Source organism: Sceloporus occidentalis, unplaced genomic scaffold (genome assembly GCF_023333645.1).
Source record: "Sceloporus occidentalis isolate IW3139 unplaced genomic scaffold, rSceOcc1.0.p SCAF_42, whole genome shotgun sequence".
In the NCBI taxonomy this organism is placed as follows: domain Eukaryota; kingdom Metazoa; phylum Chordata; class Lepidosauria; order Squamata; family Phrynosomatidae; genus Sceloporus; species Sceloporus occidentalis.
In genome coordinates this window covers 5469836-5481933 of record NW_028317022.1, presented here as the reverse complement: position 1 = coordinate 5481933, position 12098 = coordinate 5469836, and the positions used below count along the sequence as shown (strand labels likewise).

General features: G+C 47.1%; 1 protein-coding gene across 1 annotated transcript in view; it reads right to left on the bottom strand.

Moving 5' to 3' along the window:
• The window catches only part of LOC149289889 (protein phosphatase 1 regulatory subunit 14C-like), a 40927-nt gene extending 30706 nt beyond the window's left edge, over positions 1–10221 (bottom strand). The window contains exon 1 of the mRNA XM_089490178.1: positions 9973–10221. Within this exon, the coding sequence (XP_089346304.1) occupies positions 9973–10221 (249 nt within the window). The remainder of the gene's footprint in view (positions 1–9972) is intronic.
• Between the last annotated feature and the right edge of the window lie 1877 nt (positions 10222–12098).

Sequence of the window (12098 nt, the reverse complement as noted above, 5' to 3'; positions counted from 1 at the left end):
TGGGTTCGTCCAGAGATCTAGACTCACGCTTCATTCGTGAGTACCTGGTGGATGAGCCCCACCTGACCGACCTCCAGCACACCTCAGGTGTTTCCCAACACACGGCATCCTCGGCCACGGATCTTCCAGTTTTGGATCCTACTGGATCCTCTCTTTTCGATCCCAACTTCATGCGCCACCCCAGGACCACCGAATGGACCCCTCCCGAACATATTGCACTGTATATACACAAATGGTTGCGTAAACCTCTTCCCAAAGAAGCGCGCAACAAACTCAGGGCCGAGTGCCCACGTCCTTCCATCCCGGACAAAGTCGCGCTTACTCCGGAGTTCGACCCCAAAGTGGTCGCATTACTGGCGGCTAATAAGAGAGACCCTAGAAAGGGCTTGGAACAGGGCTTAAAAACAGCCCAGGATAAACTGTTGGACCTGGTCGGTCCGGTTACTCAGATACTGTCATTGGCGGACAAGGCTTTTCTCCAGTCTTCTCCTCTGGATCCTAAGACCATTAGAGACTGGGCGCTTAGAGTGGTGTGTCTCTTGGGCAATGCCAATGTCGCCATCGCGACGGAACGGCGTAAAGCAGCCTTGCTTCGAATGGATCCCCGCCTGGCGGAGCTCGGCGCTACAGATCTCGGAGCAGCCGCAAACGGGTTACTCTTCGGGGACGCATTTGTGAAGGAGTTGAACCGCCACGTGTCCCTCCTGACTTCTTGGAACAAAGCCAAGTTGTCTATGCGGAAGGTGTTCCAAGCGGGGCCTCGTTTTTCTGGCAGGGCTGGACGACCGCGGGGCCGGGTCGCCAGCCGTTCCTCCTTCCAAGGCTCCCGCCAGTTTTACCAAGGCCATTCGTCCTTCCGGAACCCCTTCCAGCAGAGGCCCTTCGTCCAACGAGGAGCTCCTAGAGGCAGAGGCGCTTCCGGATATTCCAGAGGACGCTCCGGGTTCGGTAAGTCAGATTTCTGTTTACCCTTCTTTCCCTCCTCGGGTCGGGGGCCGTATCTCCCTTTTTTCCCACAATTGGGGGTGGATTTCTTCGGACCCATGGATCCTTCAGACGGTCCAGGGTTTCCAGATCGATTTTGTGTGTTCCCCCGTTCAATCCCGCATTCCGCTTCCGTGCCGCAGGTCCGCAGTCGATCAGGCCTTAGTGGAAAGGGAGCTTCGCGCGTTGCGAGACAAGGGGGCTATCCAAAGGGCGCGGGGTCCCATCGGCTTCCTCAGTTCTATCTTTCTGGTGCGCAAGCGCTCCGGAGAGTTTCGCCCGGTTATCAATCTCCGGGCCCTCAACGCCTTTGTGGTCTATCGCCACTTCAAAATGGAGGGCATCCATCTCCTTCGGGATCTCATGATGGAGGGCGACTGGTTCACCAGACTGGACCTCACGGACGCTTACCTGTCCGTTCCTATCCACCCAGATTACCGGCGCTTCCTTCAGTTTCGCTGGGGCAGAAGCGTCTGGCAGTTCAAGGCTCTGCCTTTCGGCCTCAGTTCAGCCCCTTGGTGCTTTACCAAGTTGCTGAAACCGGTGATGGCTCTTTTTCGCTCCAGGGGCATCCGGTGTATCGTCTACCTCGACGACATCCTCCTTTTCTCCAATTGCAGAGAGACTCTTCTCTCCCACACGGACTTCGCGGTCCATACCCTTCACCAGCTAGGTTTCGTTGTAAACACACTCAAGTCCGAGTTGTCTCCGTCCCAACGCATTATTTTCTTGGGGTTCGAGATAGATTCCAGGGAGGCTGTTCTTCGACTCCCCAGGTCCAAGATCGTGGCCATTCGGAAGGAGATTCGTTCTCTCCTCCGGAAAGACTCCTGTTCTCTTCGTCTCCTTGCGCGGGTGGTAGGTCTCCTGTCGGCGTCTATCCAGGCGATTTTCCCGGCTCCCCTGCATTACCGGGCCCTACAGCGCCTCAAGGCGTGTCATCTTCGCAGGCTTCCGTCCTACGATCAGTCGGTTCGGTTGACTCCCGAGGTTCGCCAGGAACTCCTGTGGTGGCTTCGTCACATGGAGGCGTGGAACGGTCGGGCGATTTTCGGCTCTCAGCCGGACTTTGTTCTCGAGTCCGACGCCAGTCTGCTCGGCTGGGGGGCTGCGTCCGATTCGGCGGCTACCGGAGGTCTCTGGTCTCGCGAAGAGCGGGGCCTCCATATCAATTGTCTGGAGTTAATAGCTGGCTCTTTCGCGATCAAAAGCTTGGCCAGGGATCGTTCAAATTGTTGTCTCCTTCTCCGCATGGACAACGTCTCGGCGGTCCGGTACATCAACCGGCTGGGGGGCGTGCGCTCCAAATTCCTTACCGAGGTGACGAAGGAGATTTTCGACTTCTGCCTGGCCCGCAATATCTCATTGCAGGCGGAGTACCTTCCGGGTTCGGAGAATCTCCTGGCGGACTGGTTTTCCAGACACTGGAGGGACGCAAGCGATTGGCGTCTCGACCACCAGGTCTTTCTAACGCTCCAACATTTTCGGGGTCCTTTTCATCTGGACCTTTTCGCATCTCGCACAAACCGCCAGACGGAGGCCTTCTTCAGTTGGCTCCCGGATCCGGAGGCCCTGGCGTCGGACGCGTTCTCTCAACGCTGGCCGATCGCCGGTGCCTACGCGTTTCCTCCCTTCGCTCTCATTCCTCGAGTCATTCTCCATCTGCGTCGGGCAGGGACCTCTGTGGTCCTGGTGACTCCTCTTTGGCACTCGCAGCCGTGGTTTCCAGCTCTGCTGGAAATGTCGGTTTTCGATCCCCTTGCTCTTCCCTCCCATCCATCCCTCCTTGTCGGTCCGGAGGGTCAGTTTCACCCTCTGGTTCTGGAAGGTCGCTTGCTGCTCGTGGCGTGGACGATCTCGGGGGACCCGGTGCAGGCTCGGGTCTATCGGAGGCAGCTCAATCCTTGCTCCGCGACTCTTGGGCTCCAGGTACCCGAAAGTCTTACGGGTCGGCTTGGCGACGCTGGGCTTCTTGGTGCTTGGGACGGCGCGTGGATCCCCATTCGGCCTCTCTAGATTGTGTCTTGAATTTCTTGGCTGAGTTATTTGGTGCAGGGAAATCGTATCGCACGATCAACGTTTTTCGGTCGGCTATCTCTTTCGGTCACGTTGGTTTCTCCGGCGAGCCGGTAGGTAGGGCTCCCCTGGTCTGTCGTCTTTTGCGGGGTGTTCGTCTTTCCAGGCCTCCGGCTCCTCGCTACGACTCCTTTTGGGATGTAGCGGTGGTTCTGGATCTTCTCCGGCGCTGGCCGGATAACGACTCCCTTTCTATGCAGCAGTTGTCTGCAAAACTCACCTCCCTCTTGTGCCTCTTGTCGTTTCGCAGGGTGTCCGATGTGCGGGCGTTTGATTCGCATCACGTTTCTTTTTCCCCCGAGGGTGTTTCGTTCCGAGTGTTTCGGCGGACTAAGTCGTTTTCCTCCTCCGTGTCTTACCCTTACCTCGTAGATGATCCTCGGCTTTGTGTGGCCAGGTGCGTCCGCTCTTATCTTTCTCGCACTGCTTCTGTTCGTCCTCCTTCGGTCTCCCAACTCCTTATCTCCTACGTGAAACCGTTTCATGCGGTTTCTTCTCCTACGTTGGCCCGATGGGTTCGCTGGCTCCTCTCCTCGGCTGGGGTCCAGTCCTCTTTTGGGGCCCATTCCGTTAGGGGGGCGGCAGCCTCTGGTGCTCTCCGTGCTGGGGGATCCTTGGGGGATATTTTGAGGGCGGCAGATTGGTCCCGGGCCTCTACCTTCAGGTCATTTTATTTTCGGCCTGTATCTTCGGCGGCGGTTGCGCTAGTATCTGGCGTTAAAACTGCAAAATAGGAGCCTCCTGTCTTGCCTTAAAATTGGAAATTATTCTAGTCTTGATGCCCGAATAATTGTAATTTTAATAAAGACAGGAGGCGAGTATTTTCCCTCCTCGCCCTATCCCTTTTTAGGTTCTTCTTGGGTGAGTATTTACAGGGTCTTATGTATTGTCTTTGTGGTTGTGTTTCCTCTGTTTATGGTATATTACCTTTGAGACTTTGCCCCTCCGGATTTTGCTATGGTTTGCTGTCATATGTCTCTTTTTCTTTCAGCGTGAACTCTGCTTCTGGCGGTCTCCGTCCGGATGATCTCTTTGGGACGCGTCTTTTCCTGTTGGAGGGTCCCTGAGTCTGGAGTTCCGTTCTGGTTCCTACTCCGGTTGGGTGCTACGTTGCGGTTGTCTTACGGCTGTTATTGGTTCCTGGTTCCTGGTTCGCAGGCAATAAAGAGGAAGAAGGGGGTTTCCTGAGGGCTTATATACCTGCCTTTGCTGTGTTTCTATTGGTTGTTGACGTTTTTTCTTAACTCTTTCTTTGCTGCTGTTGGTGTCAGTAAAGGAAGTAATGCAAAATACTCGCCTCCTGTCTTTATTAAAATTACAATTATTCGGGCATCAAGACTAGAATAATTTCCAATTTTCACTAAATACTAAGTTTATTAAAAGGTAGGATTCAGTCTCATAATTGATTCTAGACACATTCTAAATAGACCATAAATTAATATAATGGAAAAAAACAGCACACTAAATGATGTCATGGCTCACTGGCATATAGGAAAAAAACAACAACTAGAGTAGATCTGAAAATAGCTACTCTCATATTAAAATAATCTTCAATATGAAGTAATCCATGATGCTTTGTGTTATGAAAGACTGTATGCTTGTTGAGGCAAGGCTCTCCTATTGCACATCCTCGGAGCTTACAGCATCTCCTTATAGTTTAATGTCTTCTCCACTTACTTCATCGTCCATGTTGATAAACCAAATGCATTCGTAATTATTTAATATAAAATCTCACCACCTTCCTCTTTAGGTCAGTTCAAGAGTGGTTGAATATTACACACATACAATATCATGTCACATACATGACAAACATGTTTTCCACAATGATGAGTGTACTATGCTGCAGAATTGAGTTCATTTATACATATCCATACCATGGATCCCAAGGTATGACCTCAAGTCTCAGGAGTTTCTACTTATCTTAAGAGTTTTGAAGCAGGCCCCTTCTAACTGATTTTATTTTTACTTAACTCAAGATTTGTAATTAAAGAGATCCAAAAACTGGTAACTCACTTTATTAGTACTTTGGCCCTCGTTAGCATCTGTATGGACACATGGCCAAACAGCAGGGGACTTTAGTATGGCTCTCACACATTTTATAACAGACTGCATCCCACGCCTGGCCTGTACAGTAATTAAAGGGTTAGCAACTGGGTGGATTATGTCAGGGCTCGACAAACCCAGGCCCCAGGTCGCAAAGACAACAAGAAATCACATCCTGGCACCACTGACACCCTCACCTTTCCCCAGGCTAGGGATACTGTGCTCACTCAGTCCTAACACACCGAGTCTGAGATGGGGATATGAAGTCATTTCCCTGCACTCAGATCCAAGCAGCATGTAAGGACTGCAAGGAGCAGGAAGCAGAAGAGCTGTCCTGAGCCAACAAAAGTAAACATCTTACCGAGTATGTGTATATGGGAAACTACGTGCATGTGTGTTAGTACTTGCGTGTGTGTGTATAAGTATTTTATATATTGCCATCATATTAAACAGTACATAACAAGTAGTGTATAACATAACAAATTGACTTGAAATAAGAGGTAAAGAGGGCCCTTAAACAAGCTTAAAATATGGAAAGCATGTTAGTATGCATGTGAATATCATGGGGGGGTTAAAGGGGAAAAAAAACAAAAAAAAAAAACAACAAAAAAAAAAAAACACACCCAGCTCCTACATTTTTGTCTGGCTCCTAAATTCCAACCAAATTTGTCGACCCTTGGGTTATCTAACCATTTTGAACAGCTAACATTTTGTCAAATGACATTTTGTTTGTCAAGCGTTCTTTGGTGTTAAAACTGAAACTGATAACACAATAGCTGCATGTTTTGATAAGATACGGCATTGTAGGAAGGCATAGAAATGTGCAATTTTAAAAGTGACTTTGGCACTTGTATCATCTATACAATACATACTTAATGTGGACCTATCAGCAAAAACAAATTAAACATAAGTTAGTAGAACATAAAATGGACTCTATAGGCAAGCCTGGACGTTCCATCTAGCGCACGGGCAAATGCCTGGTGTCCACTGGCCATTGGCACCCCGTAATTGGGTGCTCCGACAGCTGGATATGCTGTGCCCCATGATTGCTAGTCCGGCCCTACCTATAGGTTATTTTAACAGTGTTAAAACATCACATGGTATACGGAGATGTGAAACTCAAACTTACGGCATTTTGGCCATCAATTTATAGAAAGTAAAATCACAAAAAAAATATATGAGTACCAGGAATATACCGCCAAAGGGTTGTACCAAATCTGCATCCTATAAAGTCGATGGGATATAAACTTAAATTTATCAGTACTAGATTAAAGGTCCAACACAGAAACTATTAAGCATTAATAAGGAGCTTAAACACCATATGGAAATCAGGAAATAAATGAAAATCATATATTGATTTTATCTTCTAAAAAATATTGATGGCTGCTTTCATGTTTCCCAATTCCACCGTGGGACAAGTTAGCATTTAAGCCCGGCGGGGGACATCTACGCAATACGCGTATAAAACTTCCGGTGCCGGGACTCAGCGGATGTGCCGGCACCGGAAGTTGTATACGCGTATTGCGTAGGTGTCCCCCGCCGGCCCCGCAAGACACCCGGGAGTCTGCTCTGGTAAGTCTTGGGGGCAGAGGTAAAACGCATCGTGCGGACGGTCACCGCTTCCGGTGAACGTCTGCACGATGCGCTTAGACAATCTCCCGTGCCAGCACTCCCCCCGTGGGAAGTGCTGGCAGGGGAGGCTGTCTGAGCGTATCAGAGAGTAGGATATGGGTCCCCTGCACCGCTGCCGGGGATCTGTATCCTAACCCTGCTGCCTGCCCGGCGCCCGGAACTGCATGTCTCGGGCGTTAGACCCCGAATATAGGCCGCACCCCCACTTTAAAGACTTAAAGTGGAGGAAAAAAGTGCGGTCTATATTCGAGCCAATACGGTATATATAAAGTTCGAAGTCTTCAAACATTTGACATGGATGCACAGTTGGGTCTTGTAATGTCACATAAGCCGGCCGTAGCTTGACTGTGAGCAAGCAGAGAGCAAACTCCAGGTAAGCGTGTGTGGCTGGCTCAACCACTTAGTTTTGCTTGCTCATATTCCGATATATTTTGTTTTATCAAAACCAGATTGCAAAATTAACACCTAATGTGGTGTTACCAAGGAGAAAGGTATCTTAACTTCTTGCTGTCAGATCTGAATGATTATTCCTCTCCTCATCTTGTCTCTCTGCTCTATTTAGTTGCTGATTGATGTGGATTGGTTTAGGCGGTTTTGTAAGAGTGGATGAGGAGAGGGCAGAGAACTTCCGGGTAGGAAACTCATTAGATTATGTTGGCCTTGCCATGGGCTACTGTCTATCTCTGTTTCCATGAGATTAACATTTGAACCAAATATCTCCAAAACAGATATACAGCGTATCACTAAGCTACGTTTTTTTTTTAACGAAAAAAAACAGTCGGCAGAACGCACACTTTATAATTAGGTAACAGTGTCTAATTTATATTTCGGTTAAAAAGCGTCAGCGTTTAAGATGTCATCTGCTATACAAGAGGTCCTGGTCAAAGTGCTTTTCAAAAAAGGAAGGAAGGGAGATGTGTCTACTAAATATACAACAATACGGTATACCAACAGATGTGTGGGGAGTACTGGGATAACTCTATCCTGTACTGAAACCTAAAAATATGATTCCTTCTAGATTGTTAGAACCCTTCTCATCTTTTGTTGCACTAAGCAGGGACATATCCTGGTCTGGGCCAAAAAGTCCAGGGTGGAGGGGCGCGGCAATTCCCCTTCTGCAAAAGCACAGGGGTGATCAGAATACCCCCTTGGGCAATCCCCTCCCGCTCAATGGGTACAGGGAAGATCACTGATAAACTGCATTAAAAAGTCATTGTGTGCCGGGATACAATGCTATATTCCAGAGCCCCGCAGTGAAGATGGTGCCCGAGGAGGACGGGACTGGGGGCACTGCCCTGGATCAGTCCTGGGGGCGCTGCCCTGGATCAGTCCTGGGGGCGCTGCCCTGGATCAGTCCTGGGGCAGCTATAAAATTACACTACTTGCTGTAAGTCCACATTGTTAAGTGATGCGCCACTGGTTACCTCCTGTTTACCCATTGTACAGATGGCACTATATAATAATAAAACAATTCTATTCTACTAACCAACTGCTAGATCTATACAATGAACAAAGTCGACACTGCAAGTACATACATGTTGCTAAAAATAGGGGGCTTAAGTTACTTGTTTAAGACAACAGATGGAAAAATGAAGTGCCTTCTAACAAAGAAATCACATGATTTTATGATATGCATCAAGCCAACCATGATCTCCAACTCCAATCCTTAGCTCTACCAGCTGTCCGAAACACAGAGGTCATGTTTCAAACCAATTTGAAGTCAGCCTTCATCTTCTTTGAACTAATTAACCCTCATTTTACTTCTTTAGGCCTATCCAGGGAATAGACAAGAAAAGTCCAAAACCGTACGACCTTTTATCTGGTTTATTCGTACATAAATGGTTGGTTTATCGTATTAAGATGGATTTCTAGGTGAAATGTGCATTATCGACAGGAAACATCAGCGTAAAGCGAGACTAAGTTACCAGGAAGTCTGAAGGGGTACTTTACCACCTGGTTAATAATTTATCTGAAGCATGTAATGATATAATAGAATGACCAAGAACCACAAAATAAAGCCATCTCCTTGTGGTGAGACGGCTGATGGACCAGCTTCTTCTTTGCTATCGATCCTTCAATGGCTCATATGTTCTTGAATCAGCGGTCAAGCATCATCTTCTCCGGCACTGGTTTATTTAGCATAGCCTCAGACATTAAGATTTTAATAGCTAAATAAATTATGGGGAAAAAATGCTAATTTCAACAATTAGACACAGAGTAGGGTTGAGGGGGTAAACCGCACTCAACTGTAGGTGACCATGTGCTCTTTAGGAGTCAACAACTCCAACCAACAATTGTATGGGTCAATACAATGCAGGAACATAAAGTCTTAGTATGTTACGCGAAGATGAGAAGGGAGGGAGAGATGGGCTACTTCAACTGTAAACCTTCATTGTTTCAAAAGAGAACCACACAAATTTTCAGCACCCTTTAACACGAAAAAAAAATCATTTCTTTGCAAATAAGGATATGGCTCCTAAAAAGCAATTAACCACGCAGAAGAAAAATAAACATGGATTTTAAGAGGGTTCTGTAAAATGTCATTGTCGCATATAAAATGTACCCGCTGATGTAATAACACATTGATACTGCAGCCTGCCTGATCCATGCAGAATATTACGAACAGGAGGCAACAAAAAATCCCTACATACGTACGTACATGTATGTAACAGACGTGACACTAGAGGAGTTTAACACTTCTTAAACCTAATCTAATGCTAAAGAGGCTTCTAGACAACCAGACACAATAGTCCTGCCCAGACAGTACAATGTAACACTAATGGCATTAAATGAAGGTGATAAGCAAGGGAGAAAAGGAAAATATTTAACTTTTACATCATGGAAGCATACTAACATGTATCAATGTACCATACTATACATATATGTGTACATATATAATGTTTGTGTAAATAACATTTACACCTGCATTTCTACAGAAATACAAAGATATCTGGCCTTATGATCACAAATGTGTTTAGAAACACTGCCATTGTATGATATCATACAAGATACACAAAGAACTATCTGGCTTACATCATCAATGCAAAGAGTTAAATATCCAGACCCCCCCCCCCCCCGCATGTATGGAACATTAGCTCTCTCTAGAATACAGCCTTTAAATAACACCATATACATGCATACATAATACATACATGCACACTCTAAGGAGACACGTTAGGGCAATAAGGCGGCAGACTATTAACCACTTCATCCCCGCGTACTTTAGTACATCGCTACCTCGCAGCCGTAGAGCTCGCTGAGCTGCTCCACGATCCACTCCTCCAGCACCAGGCGCTTCCTCAGCTCTTTCCTGTCGTATTTCACAGTCACTTTGCCCTGCTGCTGCCTCCTCTGCTGCTGCTGCTTGGAGGTGGCCACCACCACTTGCGGTGTCTCCTCCCGGGATCCCGGGGCTGCCAACGGGGTTTGGAAGAACACCCTACCCCCGGCTCCAGGGCTGGGCTCTGTGCCACTTACTGCCGACATCTCCCCGGTTTACTGCCCGGTGCCCGCGGCGCACAGGGCTGAGTGATGGAGTGTCTGCTCCAGAAAGCCCAGCTCTTCAGCACTCCTCAAAAAAGAAACCCTCAGCAGCAAGCGGTCTTCTACCTGCCGATCCCAGCACCTCACCCTCCTGCTCCGGAGATCCTTTATTTCCGTATCACCATACTTCAGCTACTGCACTGGCTTAAATCCGCCTACCCCGTGCCCTCTAATTACTCTGGATTCTCCTCTGCCCTCTATATATCTTTCTTCTCTCCTCTCTTTCACTCTGCTTTTTCCACCTAGCACCTGCACCCCCCCTCCCCTCCTTCAGCAATAGGCTCCACACTGCTTGGCTTCAGCATTAAAAGGGAGGTGCTTGGTCCCAAAATCCAGAAGGGGGAGGGGGGGGTTGGCAACCCTTACTTAAAGCCATATCCTTCTTGTGCCAAAAGGCTTATGTCTCAAGACAAGTGATTATATAATGTAATAACTATAGATATAATATATACAGATTGTACAGAGAATTCCAATCAAGTTTGTTAAGAACTGGTTCTAGAGCACTTTAATCATTTATGAATCATATAGTTTGGGAAGGAAATGGATCTGGCACAATAATAATTTTTTTTATATCTGCTTTGGTATTACTAAACATCTAATCCTGGGATGTTGGTTATAGTAGGCCTCGAGGGACATGCAAATGCCAGGATTTATAAATACCTCTACTAATGGGAGGGAATTCAACGCAACAGAACCTATCAAATCATTTATATTAAATAATGTATATTAAGTTAGTCTCGCTAGCAACAGTCAAAAACCATTTTGTTTAATAATAAATAAAACATGTGTAATCGCCTTACCTCGGGCCTAACTGCCGGCCCTCTGCAGGTGCATGAATGAAGCAAAGGAAAATGTCCAATGGGCTTGTTGGTTGTAGAGACGCAGATTAATGTAAAAGCTAATTGATAATCATGTGCCAATGGAATCCAGGGGTGAATTAAGGTCAGGTAGGGCCCTGGAGCAACACTGTTACAAGGTCGGGCCCCCAAGAATATGTATGCATTTCCTTTCTATATTTCTGGTATTTTCACCCTTGGACAGTCACAACATAATTGAACACACTTGAACCTCGGCTCCTAAAAGCTCAAGATGGTAATATGTACAGGAATCATATTAAAAGGGGCAGGAAGGGAGCCATAGGCCAAGCTGGGGGGTGCATCATGGAGGCCAGGTTTTTGTTCCCACAAAACTGCACGACAGGCGTTCCACGCATAACCAAGTATCCATAAGATGAGGCAGTATAAAATTCTTTACATATTTCATGGAAGTGGCTTCTGTACTTCTTGCTATGCATAGACGCACAAAGGAATAAATGCACGCACGCTCACACATGCTTGACCGCTTAATGTCCTGTAGACGTATCGGTAAGTCCATAAAAACAATGTCAGGCTGTATCTGTATGGCATTACTCTTTTGTAGTGGCAGGGAGATGTCTTATCTCAGACTGGTCTCTCCCTTGTCAGCAGAAACTAGCATTTCTGGCTTACTGCTGACAGATTGGTTGTAATGATGGAAGTCCCTGCACACCACAACAATTTGAATGCCCAATTATATGATCGAGCATTCCCTTCTGGTAGGTGTCAATGTTGACACCAGTCGGAAAGGCTTGGGAAGATAATAGAGACCCAGCAGAATTTCTCTTGACCCTGCTGGGATCTCTGATTGCCCCCCTGCTGATCACACATATTGCAATCAGCAATGCAAGGCCATGGAGACATGCTTACTGATCACAGTGTGCTTAGTGTAGGGAGATCAGGGAAGGAGGAGGAGAAAAAAAATAAGAAAAATAAAAAAGTTTTGTAAAAGAAATCTTAATAAAC